The 17,808-nt window shown below is 41.8% G+C and overlaps 1 protein-coding gene across 4 annotated transcripts; it reads right to left on the minus strand.

Annotated features, from left to right (window-relative positions):
- Positions 1 to 1,070: 1,070 nt before the first annotated feature.
- Positions 1,071 to 9,586, minus strand: aktip (akt interacting protein). Of its 4 annotated transcripts, none has more exons than XM_021607717.2 (11): positions 9,374 to 9,585; positions 8,375 to 8,472; positions 6,805 to 7,016; positions 6,414 to 6,478; positions 5,995 to 6,095; positions 4,331 to 4,419; positions 3,943 to 3,990; positions 3,513 to 3,611; positions 2,702 to 2,809; positions 2,458 to 2,518; positions 1,071 to 2,223 (listed from the first exon to the last, which is right to left on the minus strand). In XM_021607717.2, exons 2-11 carry the CDS (start codon positions 8,420 to 8,422, stop codon positions 2,116 to 2,118), a joined length of 939 nt encoding a protein of 312 aa, XP_021463392.1. In that variant the 5' UTR covers positions 8,423 to 8,472; positions 9,374 to 9,585; the 3' UTR covers positions 1,071 to 2,115. The 4 variants fall into 4 exon arrangements, with proteins under 4 accessions (XP_021463392.1, XP_021463389.1, XP_021463393.1 ...); XM_021607714.2 differs by having other exon boundaries at positions 8,246 to 8,472; XM_021607718.2 differs by lacking the exon at positions 3,943 to 3,990 and having other exon boundaries at positions 9,374 to 9,586.
- Between the last annotated feature and the right edge of the window lie 8,222 nt (positions 9,587 to 17,808).

Consider the following 17,808-nt stretch of genomic DNA (forward strand, 5'->3'; position numbering starts at 1 on the left):
ATGGCAACCTGTCGTTAGTGTGTGGTGACCCCCAATGGCTCTTGACGGTACTGCTAAACCAAGTCACTATGGTCTTGACGTGGACCCGTAAATCTATGCATGACAGCATGAGACCAGAAATAGTGAAAAGGTTTTCTAAAATCTATGAGATCCAACCAGATTTTTCACACATGCGCTCCTTTTTATTAATCTGAAAGTAAAATCAAAGCACATGCATTAATTCTGAAAGAATTACTGGGGAAAGTTAATCAACTTTTTTGGCCTCTGCGTGCCTCTGTTGGCCTCGAATTGCGTCACCCTCCAAACACATTTTTAGATGAAGCATAAATTGTGTCTTAGCAAACGTGTCAGTTCATTTTTCAACACTAACATCGTTAGTATGTTCACCCCTGGTTATCAACCTCTCCAGTTAATTTACTTAGAGCAAACGTATGCTTGATCTGAAAATGTGTTTGAAGGCGCCGTATGGATGGTGTGACGCATTTGCGGAGCTCTGTACCACATTGCCCTGCGGCTCAAATGTTGTAACAATGAAGTGGGCTCCATATAGTACCGCATTGACATGATCGGTTGACCGTATTAAATACAACTCGCTTCCTTGACATCAGCTCTGGAAGTATGAATGCCCTGGCTTCTGAAGAGGCATATCACCATAAATGCTACATGACCAATGCAGACATCAGATTGACCATTCAGTGCCTTTAAGAGTTGAATACCCCTGGTCTATAAGTAACCCATCTACCGTTTAAATCACTCAGTGAGGAAATCCAACATGACCCACACCCTTATGTGATTAATAAAGGTTACTTAGATCGCCACAGCTAGTCCAATGAAAACAGTGCTTAGCTCAAACCTAAATCACAACATACATGTACATCGCAGCAGTCTAAGGCACTACATCTGTGCTTGAGGCGTCACTAGACACCCTGGTTCGATTCCAGGTTGTACCATAGGACAGCGTACAATTGGCCCAGCGTCGTCCCAGGTTTGGCCATCATAGTTAAGAACCAATTCTTATTTACAGACTTGCCTAGTTAAAGGGTTAAATAAAAAATATATATACACAGTCATTGGTATGCATTGTCGTGTTTATTTCCTTTCAAAGAAAAGCGTTCGAAACTCATTACCTATACAGCACAAACTGTTGACTGAGGTTTGTGTTCCATATAAGAAAGGCAAAATGAGAAGTATAGTACACATTGTTTTGCCAAATTCAACAGTCCAGACGGCAGCATGTGTTTACATCATTTCACAGCTATATAAATTGTGCCAAGTATCCAACAGCTTTGAGCAAAACAATGTTGTCTGTGGAGGGCTGCCATTCCCATAGACATTTTTTATATTTACACAAACCTTTAAATCAGCTCAATAAGGGTAAATAGAACATTCAAAATGAATTAAAAGCAACGTAAAGATGGATATGATTATTTAACTTAGCATATTAATTAAAACCACACTTGCCTGCTGCTCAGTCTGCAATATATATTATCCATCTTACCTATAGTTTACACAGTAAAGAGAAATATAAGACACTAACCCGTAATCCAAAAGAACGCACATTTCCCTCGCCCCAAAAATGTAGTGTTGCTCTAATTTGATTTCAGTCAAATATGTTTGGGGGAAAAAGAACACCCAAGGTCAGAGTCCATTGTCAGTCCCAATAATAAACAATAACTGTCCTGAGCCCACCTTAACAAGCAGTCGAATCCATAGTCCACCCATACAGTATACCTATAATTAATGCTGATTTTTATTCTCACCTTTCAACCAGCTTTGAGTGGTTATCTTCATAGACCAAACCCAAGCATGTGCAAAGAGCAGAGAGGAAAATAAAGGGAAAAGCTCTGATTGCATTGTAGTCTGTGTTACTAAGACAACCAGTTATCATTGTTGATTTACTTACATAATATACACTTTTAGTTCTATAGCTGTTTGAGCACAAGATGCCTATAATGCTTTTAAAGCTGAGCGCAAGTGTTGCAACGTAAAATTAAGTCCATTCAACTTGTTCAGTTCCTATTCACACGACTGAACGGCTGCTGAAGCTAGTCTGTGGCATGGCATTCTGCTCTGCATCTTCCTCTAGTGGCTGCTGACTAGGACTGCAGGTTCAACTCAGCTCTGGGGAGGGTTGTCATCTTTGCTGAAGGGTTGTGTGGATCCGGGCTTCACCCAAGACAGTCCTGACACCTGCAGCCCCTTCTGGTGATCCTCAGGCCGTCTCTAGAATAACAGACACGCATTACCACACTGGTCAGCTAGCACCATGGAAACAAATGGCAGCTCACACAGCTTCACCAATCACAGCCCTGCTGGTTCTCATTGGGGTAAAACAAGCCTCTTTTGGGAGAGTGAGCTCAGAGGGAACCTGACTCCTTGGGCCATAGCAGACAGACTCAGAGCTGTGTCCTTTTACATTAGTCTGAAAAGCACACTGCCGGAGTTTAGAAAACTCACTTTGTGTGAGAACATCCGTTCCTTCGCCTCGTCGTGGATTGCTGGGTTCCATGAAGAGAAACTGGAAAATTAAGCACAAAAACCCCCAAAAGGAAACAAAATTCTCAACCATTTATTGCATCTCCTTTCATATACTGCAGCTTTGTTTAAAAAAAAAAATTAAAGACTGAATGTTCAGATTGTTCGTGAGCTATGAGAATGAGTAATGGAATTCCAGGAATGAGGAGCATTTCCTACTACCAACCTTATTGCATAAGGATCGTCCATCTTGGGCTGGTCGAAGAGGTGACTGTTGCATAGTTTGACGCTGTCTATCACCTTGCTTTTAAACAACTGCACATCCTTGTCGTACCTGAAAAAAACAGTATGATTACACAAACAATTCGCCAGTAAATACAGTGTGGAGTGATCATTGCCCCCACCTGGCCAATCTAATTAATTAGCGCAGGGAATTAATATTTTTTTTTACTCCTAACAGAATACCTCAACATTTCAATTAAACAGAGAGTCTCAAACAGCCGCCTGTCCCTTTTAGTAGCTGGGCATCGGCACACATTTCAGCAAATAAACAATGGGTCTAAATTCATTGTTTACAAAGTTACCATGGACATAGCTCTGATAATCCCAGTCATGTGCATTAAAAACATTGCTCGCCATCAAAAATAAACGTCAAATTCAAGCTCTCCATGGTGCCGAAGTGCCAAATCGGGAGGTGCATGATCTGCGATAGATTTGTTATGTTTATACTGGTCACAATTAATTGTGGTAGTCGTCAACATTTTGTGCAAAAGCTGTGTGCATTAAAGAAATACACACCTGGCTCAAATAAACAGAAGCCCGTCTCTAATAAGCACTGGTTGGGTTCAGTGATTAAAGCAAATACATGTGTGGGCTATTAATTTAAGTTTTACAGTACACAATAGGAACACAACTAGCTTGCTTGTTGACCTATATAAAACAGACCCAAGTCACATACGTATGCGTGGCCCAGTTACCATGTACAGAAGGAAGAGAAGGAAGGCTGTGAGGATAAAGTGAACAAGTAACAGACTTACAGCACAGCAGCTTCTGGGTTGAGTGGTTCCATAGTGTTGATCTTGTAGAACACTGTGCGTGCATACATCAGGACTTGCCAGATGTGGTTGTGATTACGCCTTCATATCCACAGGGAGACAGGAGACATTTAGGATTCTCTCAACATAATGGCAAACCAAATACAACTCCAGTCACAGTAAATACACAAGTATCATAAAGGCATTCCATGGTGCATAGGTTCATCTCAGACTAGTGAAATACCCAACAGTAGCACTGCTCAAACACCAGTAGTGCACAGCCAAAGTGTGACATATACACCATAATGACAAACAGGTTTCCAGTGAGAATGTCATGGACAACTTTCCCCATTCATTAAAAGGTATAGTGCCGAGCTCCTATAAATCCGCCTTCAGCTGATAGAGATTGAGGTTTAAGAGGAGAAGACCTTACAAGGCTGTGTCACTGTCCAGCTGAAGAAACAGGCCATGAGGAACAGAGCTGGAACAGCAGAGTAAACACGGGGCCTTGATGTAACGCATGTCAGTTCTAACCAAGGCACACTACAGACAGCCCCACACAGTTCAACTCTCAGGGACAGCACTGTATCACACATATCAATCACAACATGATGCAGTAACATCATAGATCAAAAAGGTAGTAACTGCATTTAGCCTATCATGGGATGTGTAAGGCTGTGTAGTAGTGGCTAGTACATGGTGGAGCAGACAGTACACTAACGGGAAAAATATCAAGCCACATGTACCAGACAAACACCCATTTCCAAATCGCCCCCATTAATTTGGATGTAATGATCTGGGCATAGAAGCCATGTACCGACCTCCACTTGGTGAAGGCTCTCCTGACATCAAGCTCTCCTGAAACAGGGTCCACTAGTGGGTGGAAGACTGGGATATCAAACACCACTCTCTAAATGGTGGTACAGGAGAGAACATGGTATTTATGCAATATTCTAACAGTACTAAAACACCACATTTCAAAGGAACCACCATACAGTGCATTCAGAAATAATTCAAATCCCTTAACTTTTCACATTTTGTTACGTTAGCCTTAATCTAAACTTGATTAAATAACTACACACAATACCTCAATGAAAAAGCAAAAACAGGCTTAGAAAAATAAAACAGAAATACCTTTACAGACCCTTTGCTATGACACTCGAAATTGAGCTTTCCACAACCGCATTGGAGTCCACCTGTAGTAAATTAAATTGATTGAACATGATTTCGAAAGGCACACACCAGTCTACACAAGGTCCCACAGTTGACGTCAGAGCAAAAACCAAGCCATGGGAGGGGGGGGGGTCGAAGGAATTGTCCGTAGAGCTCAGAGAAAGGATTGTTTCGACGCATAGATCTGGGGAAGGGTACCAAAAAATGTCTGCAGCATTGAAGGTCCCCAAGAACAGTGACCTCCATTCTTAAAATGGAAGTTTGGTGGGTGGTTCCAAGACTCTTCCTGGAGATGGCCGCCCAGCCAAACAGGAAATCGGGGAGAATGGCCTTGGTCAGGGAGGTTACCAAGAACCCGATGGTCAAGCTGACAGAGCTCCTCTGGAGATGGGAGAATCTTCCAGAAGGAAAACCATCTCTGCAGCGCTCCATCAATTAGTTTTTCTGGTCTGCTGAAATCAAGATTGAACTTTTTGGCCTGAATGTCAAGCATCATGTCTGGAGGAAACCAGGCACCGTTCTTCACTTGGCCAATACCATCCCTACATTGAAGCATGGTGGTGGCAGACATGCTGTGGGGATGTTTTTCCAGAGGCAGGGACTGGGAAACTAGTCAGGATCGAGGGAAAGATGAACAGAGCAAAGTACAGAGGTCCTTGATGAAAGCCTGCTCCAGAGCGCTCAGGACCTCAGATTGGGACAAAGGTTCACCTTCCAACAGGACAATGACACAGCCAAGACAACACAGGAGTGGCTTCGGGACAAGTCTCTGTCCTTGTGTGGCCCAGCCAGAGCATCTCTGGAGAGACCTGAAAATATTTGTGCAGTGACACTCCATCAAACCTGACAAAGCTTGAGAGGATCTGCAGAGAATTGGAGAAACTCCCCAAATACAGGTGTACGAAGCTTGTAGCATCACACCCAGGAAGAACTGAGGCTGTAATCGCTGCCAAAGGTACTTCAACAAAATATTGAGAAAAGGGTCTGATTACTTATGTCAATGTGATATCAGTTTTATTTTGAATCAATTTGCACACAAAAAAAATGTAAACCTGTTTTGTATTGATGAGGGAAAAAAACAAAAACTATATTTTAGAATAAGGCTGTAGCGCAACAATGTGGAAATAGTCAAGGGGTCTGAATACTTTCCAAATGCAATGTATGACAGTCACAAACCAATCACAGTGTCAGCCTTTGCCACCAAAGCAGGAAATGCCGAACACAATAACCTTTGAAATGTGCCAACGATATTGCTTTATTTTGTGTAAACAGCTGTGTTGTAGTGTTACAGCAGGTCCACAAAAGTACTCACAGGACATTCACCATCAGGATAGTTATCTGGAATATACACAGTGAACTTGAAGACTCCATCCTGGTACAAGCCATGTCTGATGAAAATGACCCCGAACCACACTGGAAAGAAGAGAAAAACATTAATTTTGTAAAGGTTATGTATAGATTATGCAGTCAAACAGGATGACAGATTTGGGCTCCCGAGTGGCACAGCGGTCAAAGGCACTGCATCTCAGTGCAAGAGGTGTCACTGCAGTCTCTGGTTCGAATCCAAACTGCATCACATCCGGCCGTATTTGGAAGTCCCACAAGTGCACAACTGGCCCAGCGTCGCCCGGAGTTTGGCCGTCATTGTAAATAAGAATTTGCTCTTAACTGACTTGTCTAGTTAAATAAAGGTTAAATAAAAAAAATAAAAAATAAAAATTAGGCTCTTACTCAATGCTGATTTGTAGGATGGCTGCACATAGATTCCAGGCAGTTTTTGCTTGATCACTAGAGTGCTGTGGGTCACAAGGTAACATGGAATTAAATCAATGCAGCAGAAAATAGACATGGAAATTGTGTGGTTTTGTCAACAGCTTCTCTAAATTAATTACATAAGTGGTTCAAATATATCAAAGATGCATGCTTCCTTTCCTTCAGGTAGGTCTGACATGGTTGGACTGGTGAAAACAAATCTTACCTTCACTTATCCAGTCACAAAGATCAGTGATTACCGTTAGCAAAGGAGGGAGGAATGACGCATTTTAAAAGCTATTCAAACAGAGCCAGTGTGTCTACTACATCCACCACCCAAAATAAAGTCTGATCTGGGGCCAGTACTTACAACTCAGCCAGCAGCGAGTACTCCAGGTAGAATGGACCGTAGGAGGCATGTGTTCCGTTGGCCAACTGGGCCGTGGCGGCAGGAGAGGCAGGCTTGGTGATGGGGACTGCATTCTTGGGGATGGAGGGAAGCTGCTTCTTCCCAAAGCTAGGACGGGCTGGACTGGCTCTTTGTTGCTGCTGCTCTCCACTCTGTTCCTCACCATCAGATCTCTGCTCATCAGAAGAGTGAACAAAGGCATTTAACAACTCAATATATATGTCAAGGAAATACAAACTGGTAGCATTGATTATTACAAGGAGGGGAGTATGTTTAGCTTGAAACCCCTTTGCCAAACTTTTTCATCATGTTGCAGAATCACAAGAGACAAGGCAGACTAGTAATTTCAAGCAAGTCTGTTAGTTACATCTATCTGCATAGAGAGAGGAAAGATCTGTTGTCAAACTACAAAACAACAGACAGCAGTGAGAGCACATATTGAGCCCTGGGCAATAAGTAGGCATGAGGTGATGACCTCTCAGGTTTCATAGAGTTGACTGGCATCAAACTCCTCGTTCCACAGGAGGTGAGAGAGAGCATCCCTAAATACAGCCTGTATCATATCCTGCCAATGCTAGCTCAGTGGGAAGCACAGGGGAGGATAGGCTAGTTCACAGCAGGAGGGATGCCTGTAAGCAAAAGAACACCTCAGCAACAAACCCTCAAGGCAACTACAGAAAGAATTCAGGTTCACACAGTGTGCCATTAAACAAACCACGTTGTAGAAGTATTAATGTTTTGAGGCACAGAGCAATGAGTGAACCATTCATCTGACAAGGCAGGACAGAGAGTAGTCACACCTATGTTACTAGGGGCAGAGCTACTTCTCCAATGTGACGCCTGTATGCTAAACTAGAAGTTGGTGCCTCCCTTTCTCGCCGAAGTCATTGAGGTACATAGGCAACAGAATGGCAATAACAAACAGTAGATGCATGGCAAACAGCTTTTCACCCAACTGAATCTTAGCAATTAGCAAACAAAACTAAATGCACTGCACAGTTGAGAAGTTCACCATTGCTCTGGTCAATATTTTACATACAGCAGCTTAAAGGACCAAAGAGTTCGGTCGGCTTTGTGTCTTCATTTTTTAAATATTGCGATAATGGTATCGTCACAGCACTACAGAGCATCAGGTAGTAAAAGGCGACCCTGAAACAGTCCTCTTTCGGGATGAGATTGCAAAGGAGTGTCCCTGGCAAGGAGTTTGCGAAAAGGCATGAGTAGGCCTAATGCGTTATTAGAGGATACCACAAGTTAAACATTCCCATGCCACAATTCCAGTCCTCCAAGATTACTCTCAAACTAAAGACAGATGGTAACAGGTGTAAAATGCACAAAGCTTCAAGGAAGCCATGCTGTCTTTGTGGGAAAATATTAGGGAGACAGACCACACTAGGCTTACTTTCAATGTGTGGGGGTCTCTTTGGGAACTTCTGAAGATCCTGTTTTTTTGTCTTTCAGCTCGCTTGTGTGTTGGGTGAACTTGACAGAAGTTGGCTTTCAGTGCAGAAGAGGAAGAGCGCTCCCTTACCTTACGACCAGTATTGGTAGACATGCTCCAGAATGGGTTCAGGTTCATTAAATTGTCCGTCCCACAACAAGTGTTGCCTGTGCCATTCGCTAGCGTCACTGTGGGTAGAATTGACAGAACAAACGTTACATTTAGATTCATTTAGGGCCATTTTCGTACTGGTCTCCCATGACAAATGGAACCCACAACCCAGGCGTTGAAAGCGCCATGCTCTACCAACTGAGCCACATGAGAACAAATGACTGATGAGGCCCTCTGTTCAGCACACACACAATGGGGAACCTGAACTCAATGACAGCTGCTGACTCTCTGATCTACGGACCATGCTGCTGCTCAGACAGACGTGCCGCATTCATGTCATGACGTCAAACAGGCCTAACTGTTACGTCTCTGCCAGGCCAAGCACTTTAAACCTCACCGGGAAATAATCCAAACTGGTGTTAATGGTTGTTGAATGTTAGCCTAGTTAGATTCATTATTTTATTCACATATTACCAAAGCGCATTGTTATTGCCGTTGGCTACAGCAGTTGACAAGTTAGTAAACTAAGATCTTGGCTTAGCTAACTACTATGCCAACTAGCAATGTTGACATTGTATCCGTGTTGGTTCACGTGTTTCTACGCAGGTAACTCATGATGCAAAATGACTTTGAACACACAGCTAGTTAATTAAGCTATATATAGTTACAGAAGCTAGCTAGATCGTTAACAAGATACGTCCAGTGTGTTATCTGAACGCCAGGTTTGCAATAACAAATCAAGCATACATATTCATTTGCGATGGGATCTAGCATTGTTGCATATTTTCCATCATGAAAAAGGCATACTTTACGACTCGATAAACGAATGAAAGGAACGTTATTCACAACAAACTTAGCAAACTAACCAGTTATACCACCTTGCAAACGAACCAGTTATACTACCTTGCAAACTAACCAGCTAACGTTACATAGCTTGAAAGCTAACGGTAGCTAGCTAGTATCCAGTTGCCAGCTTACCTTCCCTGGACGAAAATTCCAACAAGTTCCTGTTCAAAACTTGCCCATTTATGTGAACAAATTCAAAATGTGCGTTTTAAAGGACGTTGTTACAATCACCACTGGTCAAAACAAAAAAAAAGGTGCACCGCAATTATTTGTGTAACTAGCTAGCTAGGCAATCTCACAGACACCGGAAATCAATCTAAGAGCTCATGATGGGCGTTTCCTATTCACCAGGGATATTTCTATTGGCTTTTAACAAAGCGTGGATAAAGTGTCTGAAATATGATTCGCTGACGTTCTATCACTTTTTAAGTCATGCTGTTATGCCGCATTCAGGTACTAGTCGAAACTAGGCGCTCTATTCAGTTCAATTCAAGGGGCTATATTGGCATGGGAAACATGTGTTAACATTGCCAAAGCAAGTGAGGTAGATAATATACAAAAGTGAAATAAACAATAAAAATTAACAGTAAACATTACACATACAGAAGTTTCAAAACAATAAAGACATTACAAATGTCATATTATATATATATATATACAGTGTTGTAACTGGTACAAATGGTTAATGTACAAATGGTTCATCTTTATACATTGACTGTAAAATAAGCAAGGAGATAGACCAGATGCTTTTCAACTTTCTTTGGAGAAACTGTACCCATTACATTAGGAAAACTGTTGTAATGAACACTTACGAGAATGGTGGACTGAATTTTCTGGACTTTACTACTTTAAATAATACTTTTAAGATCAATTGGATAAAACAATTCCTAAGACCCACTTCTATCTGGAATTTTACTCCTCATCATGTCTTCTCTACTTTTGGTGGCCTTAACTTAATGTTGTTTTGCAATTATAATATTGACAAAATTCCAGTGAAACTTTCTGCTTTGCATTGGCAGGTTTTCTTGTCATGGTCCTTAATTTATAAACACAATTTTTCTCCACACAGATATTATATATGGAATAATCGGGATATATTGTATAAAAATACTTCTTTGTTTTTAGAATATTGGTTCCGAAATAATATCCTATTGGTGAGCCAACTGGTAAATGCAGAGGGTCTTTTTACTCAGTTATAAGGAATTCTTATCACTTTACAAGGTCCCTGTAACAACTAAAGATTTTGCAATTGTTTTAGACGCCATTCGCTCAGGTGTTGCTCTGTTATTCAGGAACGTGTCAAGACCTGACCCTCAGAGCCTACCTTCTATTGACCCTGTTGACTCAGAAGGAAAGATTTGTTTATCTTTTGGTCCATTCAACAACAGAGCGATGTGAACCTTGTTTCAGCAGGATGTTGTATCTATCTACTATACCTTATGTCATGCCTTATTGGAATGAATTTATTGATAATATCTTTTGGGAAAAAGTTTGGATGTTGCCACACTCATACCTAATTGTTAACAAAATTAAGGAAATTTCCTTTAAAATTATTCATAAATATTATCCTGCCAACCACTATATGAATAAGTTTAAGGAAAACATCAACTCAAATTGCTCCTTTTGTAATGACCACCCAGAAACAGTGTTCCATCTTTTTTGGCATCGTATTCATGTAAGAAAATTGTGGCAAGACATCAGTAGATTTATAATTGAACACATTTATGAAGATTTTACACTATTGTGGAGAGATGTACTGCTTGAATTCTTTACATACGATAGAAATAAGCTGAAACATTTTTATGCAATTAATTTCATTATTCTTTTGGCCAAATTTCATATACCCAAATGTAAATTTACAAACAAAAAAAACAAATTTTCTTACCCTTCAAAAATAAATGTAACTGTATATTTAGACAGTTCAATACTCTACTAACAAAAAAGCTGTTATAATTGTAAGTATGTCCCTTAAGGTCCTTGTGTAATTGTGTAATGTAATATTGTACCCCCTAGCTCGATTGTCCATTGTTTATAATATATATATATATATATACTTGTGTTCCCTCATGTACTTTCTGTCTTGGTTTGTTGTTAATAAAAATAAAATAAAAAAAAAACTAGTCGGAAATAGGAAACTCAGAAATGTACAAGTTGCGCAGAACACAGAATGTGTATAGATGGGTTGGTTTGTTTAGAATGCGCAACTATGGGGAAAAACAGACGGGGTTGGCTTTGATTGTTGACAACATGTAAACTATATTTTGTCTCCAATGCTTATTAAAAACATAAATGTGGTCAATAAGCGCTTGTTGTCTCTCAAATACAAATCGGTCACATACACATGTTTAGCAGATGTTATTGCAGGTGTAGCAAAATGATTGTGTTTCTAGCTCCAATAGTGCAGTAATATCTAACAAGTAATGCCTAACACACACAAATGTAAAGAAAAGGAATGGATTATATAAATATTAAGATGAGCAATGTCGGCACGGTATAGACTAAAATACAGTAGAATAGAATACAGTATATACTGTACATATGAGATGAGTAGCACAAAATATGTAAACATTAAAGTGACTAGTGTTCCAATTATTAAAGTGGTCAGTGATTTCAAGTCTATGTATATAGGGCAACAGCCTCTAAGGTGCTAGTGACGGCTATTTAACAGTCTGATGGCCTTGAGGTAGAAGCTGTTTCCCAGTCTCTCGGTCCCAGCTTTGATGCACCTGTACTGACTGACCTTACCTCCTGGATTATAGCGGGGTGAACAGGCAGTGGCTCGGGTGGATGTTGTCCTTGATTATCTTTTTGGCTTTCCTGTGACATTGGGTGCTGTAGATGTCCTGGATGGCAGGTAGTTTGCCCCCAGTGATGTGTTGGTCAAACCGCACCACCCTCTGGAGAGTACTGTGGTTGCGGGCGGTGCAGTTGCCATACCAGGCGGTGATACAGCCGGACAGGATTCTCTCAATTGTGCATCTGTCAAAGTTTGTGAGGGTTTTAGGTGCCAATACAAATTTCTTCAGCCTCCTGACGTTGAAGAGACGCTGTTGCGCTTTCATCACCACCCAGTCTGTGTGAGGTGTATGCCGAGGAACTTGAAGCTTAACATCTTTTCCACTGCGGTCTCGTCAATGTGGATAGGGGCATGCTCCCTCTGCTGTTTCCTGAAGTCCGCGATCAGCTACTTTGTTTTGTTGATGTTGAGTGAGAGGTTATTTTCCCTCACCTCCTCCCTGTAGACTGCCTCATCATTGTTGGTAATCAGGCCTACTACTTTTGTGTCATCTGCAAACTTGATGATTGAGTTGGAGGCGTGCATGGCCATGCAATCATGGGTGAACAGGGAGTACAGGAGGGGGCTGAGCACACACACTTATGGGGCCCCTGTGTTGAGGATCAGCAAAGTGGAGTTGTTGTTTCCTACCTTCACCACCTGTGGGTGGTCCGTCAGGAAGTCCAGGAACCAGTTGCACAGTATGGGTCCCTGGGCCAGAATCTTAATCATGAGCTTGGAGTGTACAATGGTGTTGAATGCTGAGCTATAGTCAATGAACAGCATTCTTACATAGGTATTCCTCTTGTCCAGATGGGATAAGGCAGTGTGCAGTGCGATAGGGATTGCATCGTCTGTGGATCTATTGGGGCAGTAAGCAAATTGAAGTGGGTCTAGGGTGTCAGGTAAGGTAGATGTGATATGATCCTTGACTAGTCTCTCAAAGCACTTAATGATGACCGAAGTGAGTGCTACAGGGCAATAGTCGTGTAGTTCAGTTAACTTTGCTTTCTTGGGTACAGGAACAATGGTGGACATTTTGAAGCATGTGGGGACAGCGGACTGGAATAGGGAGAGATTGAATATGTCCATAAACACTCCAGCCAGCTGGTCTGCGCATGCTCTGAGGACGTGACTAGGGGCGACTAGGGATGCCATCTGGGCCGGAAGCCTTGCAAGGGTAACAATGGTTAAATACGTTGTACAGTTGTTGGTTAGTTAGTGAATTTTTGCCATATTAGCATAGAAGTGACACATCAGTCAAAACACCTCAAAACAAGACATGGTATCAAGAAGAAGATAAAACTAGTTGAAACGGCACTAGTAACAGACCAGAGATATCAACCCAGTGAAACCCTTTGGCTATCATCACAAAGAAAAGCAAAGGTAAAGGTATCCAACAATTATTTATTTCTGAGGTATAACCATAGACATTAAAAACAGTATATCGTGATAATGACGTCATCCATAATTCCTACGTAAAATTCCCGATTGCGTGATATTGCTGAGTGGCACCAAAGATTATGGATATACTGACATTGGGAGTCGTTGACCACAAAGTGGCACAGCGGGCTGTCTCGCGCCCGCCTATCCTTTCTTTGGATTAGATTGCTGGATACATCAGATTGTTGAATGTATTTTGAATATTCGATGAGGGTTGTTGACACCACCCACTTGTATTCAATGGCAAGAGATGATATGCTACTAGTCTCAAGTAATTTAATTGTTTTATTTAACTAGGAAAGTCAGTTAAGAACAAATTCTTATTTACAATGACGGCCTAACCCGGACGACGCTGGGCCAATTGTGTGCCACCCTATGGCACTCTCAATCATGGCCGGTTACGATACAGTCTGGAATCGATCTGTAGTGATGCCTCTAGCACTGAGATGCAGTGCCTTAGACCGCTGCGCCACTTGGGAACACTGAATATGCATAGCCAAAGTAGCCTGGATCTCACGTGTCCTACTTAAATCAGTACACTTGTAACACCTTAAGCATTATGACACTTCTATTCGATCAAATAAACGTCACGTTGCAAATAAGCAATTATTTTTTTGGTTGACCAAATTCGACACTCATTGACCCCCAAACAAAAACTCCTTGCTTGGGGGGGCGAAAAAGCGCAACAAAAAAAACACCTACAACAGGGAGACAGATTTTCCGCCGACTCAGCTTCTCTATTCCACCTCCTCTACGACGGCATCAAAACAACGCTATGGATCATGGTGAAAGTGGCCGTAACTAGCAAAGGTTCATGGTCAATGTAGTCGTTTTCATCCAGCATTAAAGAGTCAACCGGGAGCCTCGTCATAGCCTGTAGGCTGGTGTCAGCACGTGGTGCTGTGTGACGACAAATGCTGTCGTCAGAATGGATCGCTACTTATTTAAATATTTAGATTTGTAGTTAACTTTAAAATAATTTACATTTGAGATCAAACTTGATCTTTATAAACCCATTTTAGAGTCCAAACATCCACAAAAACAATTTTGGGGGCCATTCAGGTGATCTTAATTTAAGTAGGACAGACCTGTGTTTTTTTAAGGCATGCATATTCACGTTTTATTTTTTATTGCAAAAAAAACAGTATACATACAAGCAGACCTGTTTTTTTGCACTACTAGGTCGCTACCAATGACGTAATAGACCCTGGATTGCATATGCTATGTTTTGGCCAAATAGAGGTTTTGAAGCCACCTGTGGACCATGTTGGCAATCATCAGAAAAGCAGTCTTCCACAGGAATGAATGGAATTTTCAGTATTTCCTTTAATAGTTTCAAGGACAAAATATTAAGTGTTTTAGTGGGGACAGTAGGATTAGTACTTTCTAAAAATTATACTGTAAGGATTTAAAAATATATATATATTATTTTTATGTTTAGCTCACAATATCATTTAAAATTATGCATTAAGGCTAAAACAAATGAATGCATTAGTACATGCATTTCTATAGCTTCCAAAATATGTTTTACAGTTGTGGGGGAGTGCCAAGATGGTGCGTTTGCTTCAAAACAGCAGCCTCTGTCTGTTAGCTAATGTATATATAAACCAGTGGTTGCTATGCAGTAGGCCACACTGGTCTTAGAGCATTTCATATTATTATGTATGTGATTCCGAGAAACTACATTTAGTATAATATGTTACGTTTAACCAACCTTCTTTAGTTTTTGCCTTAAGTAATGACTTGTTTTTTGTAACCATACAAACTTAACATATCATACGAATTTGACTGTCCCCGATATACATCTACTATGTTACTTTCAGTTTATGAGACCAGGCTGGGTTTATAGAGCAAAAACTATTTTAGGTGCAGCAGTACCATTATTGTAGGGAATACCCAGTAGGTTTTGTAGAGTACAGTGCCTTGCGAAAGTATTCGGCCCCCTTGAACTTTGCGACCTTTTGCCACATTTCAGGCTTCAAACATAAAGATATAAAACTGTATTTTTTTGTGAAGAATCAACAACAAGTGGGACACAATCATGAAGTGGAACTACATTTATTGGATATTTCAAACTTTTTTAACAAATCAAAAACTGAAAAATTGGGCGTGCAAAATTATTCAGCCCCCTTAAGTTAATACTTTGTAGCGCCACCTTTTGCTGCGATTACAGCTGTAAGTCGCTTGGGGTATGTCTCTATCAGTTTTGCACATCGAGAGACTGACATCTTTTCCCATTCCTCCTTGCAAAACAGCTCGAGCTCAGTGAGGTTGGATGGAGAGCATTTGTGAACAGCAGTTTTCAGTTCTTTCCACAGATTCTCGATTGGATTCAGGTCTGGACTTTGACTTGGCCATTCTAACACCTGGATATGTTTATTTTTGAACCATTCCATTGTAGATTTTGCTTTATGTTTTGGATCATTGTCTTGTTGGAAGACAAATCTCCGTCCCAGTCTCAGGTCTTTTGCAGACTCCATCAGGTTTTCTTCCAGAATGGTCCTGTATTTGGCTCCATCCATCTTCCCATCAATTTTAACCATCTTCCCTGTCCCTGCTGAAGAAAAGCAGGCCCAAACCATGATGCTGCCACCACCATGTTTGACAGTGGTGATGGTGTGTTCAGGGTGATGAGCTGTGTTGCTTTTACGCCAAACATAACGTTTTGCATTGTTGCCAAAAGGTTCAATTTTGGTTTCATCTGACCAGAGCACCTTCTTCCACATGTTTGGTGTGTCTCCCAGGTGGCTTGTGGCAAACTTTAACCGACACTTTTTATGGATATCTTTAAGAAATGGCTTTCTTCTTGCCACTCTTCCATAAAGGCCAGATTTGTGCAATATACGACTGATTGTTGTCCTATGGACAGAGTCTCCCACCTCAGCTGTAGATCTCTGCAGTTCATCCAGAGTGATCATGGGCCTCTTGGCTGCATCTCTGATCAGTCTTCTCCTTGTATGAGCTGAAAGTTTAGAGGGATGGCCAGGTCTTGGTAGATTTGCAGTGGTCTGATACTCCTTCCATTTCAATATTATTGCTTGCACAGTGCTCCTTGGAATGTTTAAAGTTTGGAAAATCTTTTTGTATCCAAATGCGGCTTTAAACTTCTTCACAACAGTATCTCGGACCTGCCTGGTGTGTTCCTTGTTCTTCATGATGCTCTCTGCGCTTTTAACGGACCTCTGAGACTATCACAGTGCAGGTGCATTTATACGGAGACTTGATTACACACAGGTGGATTGTATTTATCATCATTAGTCATTTAGGTCAACATTGGATCATTCAGAGATCCTCACTGAACTTCTGGAGAGAGTTTGCTGCTGTCACGACTGCTGCCGAAGTCGTTGCCTCTCCTTGTTCGGGCGGTGCTCGGCGTTCGACGTCACCGGTCTTCTAGCCATCATTGATCCTTTTTTCATTTTCCATTGGTTTTGTCTTGTCTTCCCATACACCTGTTTTCAATCCCATTCATTACCTGTTGTGTATTTAACCCTCTGTTTCCCCTCATGTCTTTGTCAGAGATTGTTTTATTGTCAGTGTAGTGTGATTGTTGTATAGGTGTGCGTCGGGTCCTTGTACCCATGTTTATGTACATTTAGTGTTATGGAGCATACTCCGTGGACTTTATTAAAAGACTCCATTTTACACTCAATTTGACTCTCCTGCGCCTGACTTCCCTGCCACCTATTACATCTACGCCTGACAGAATCTCTGACCAATATATGAAGTCAGCAGGAGAGGACACTATGCCCATGGAGCTGGAGGAACGCGTTCAGGAACAAGCTAGGGAGCTTGACGTTATCAGCTCCGTCATGGATCACATTGCCATGAAAATGGATCGCTGGGAGAGACAGGGAGTTTCTCCAGCGCCACCACCACCACAACCGGAATCTCCCGTGAACGATTTTTCCTCTCCGGAATCGAGGATCCATTTATCCCTACCTACGGGATACAACGGAGATACTGCCGGCTGCCAGGGTTTCCTCCTTAAACTGAACTTGTATCTAGCCACGGCCTCCCCAGTACCATCTGACCGTGAGAAGAGTTACGCCCTCGTCTCATGCCTCACCGGGAAAGCCCTGGAATGGGCCAGCGCTGTGTGTAGTAGGGAGGATGCGGCGCTGGACCATTTTGAGGAGTTCACCCGCCAATTCCGGATAGTATTCGATCACCCACCTGAAGGCAAAGCAGCGGGTGAGCTTCTCTATCATCTGAGGCAGGAGACGAGGAGTGCACAGGATTTTGCTTTGGAGTTTAGGACCTTGGCTGCCGGCGCTGGATGGAGCGACAGGGCCCTGATCGACCATTACCGTTGTAGTCTACGCGAGGACGTCCGTCGGGAGCTGGC

The sequence above is a fragment of the Oncorhynchus mykiss genome, chromosome 6, assembly GCF_013265735.2.
Source record: "Oncorhynchus mykiss isolate Arlee chromosome 6, USDA_OmykA_1.1, whole genome shotgun sequence".
NCBI classification, from domain to species: domain Eukaryota; kingdom Metazoa; phylum Chordata; class Actinopteri; order Salmoniformes; family Salmonidae; genus Oncorhynchus; species Oncorhynchus mykiss.

Bases quoted from the DNA above. Each gene is read 5' to 3' on its own strand.
- aktip (XM_021607714.2), bottom strand. From the start codon at position 8,422: ATGAACCTGAACCCATTCTGGAGCATGTCTACCAATACTGGTCGTAAG. The intron at 6,479-6,804 runs GTAAGTACTGGC...TGTGACCCACAG, and splicing joins TACTCGCTGCTGGCTGAGTT to CACTCTAGTGATCAAGCAAA. The intron at 2,810-3,512 runs GTAAGTCTGTTA...TGTTTTTTTCAG, and splicing joins AACCCAGAAGCTGCTGTGCT to GTACGACAAGGATGTGCAGT.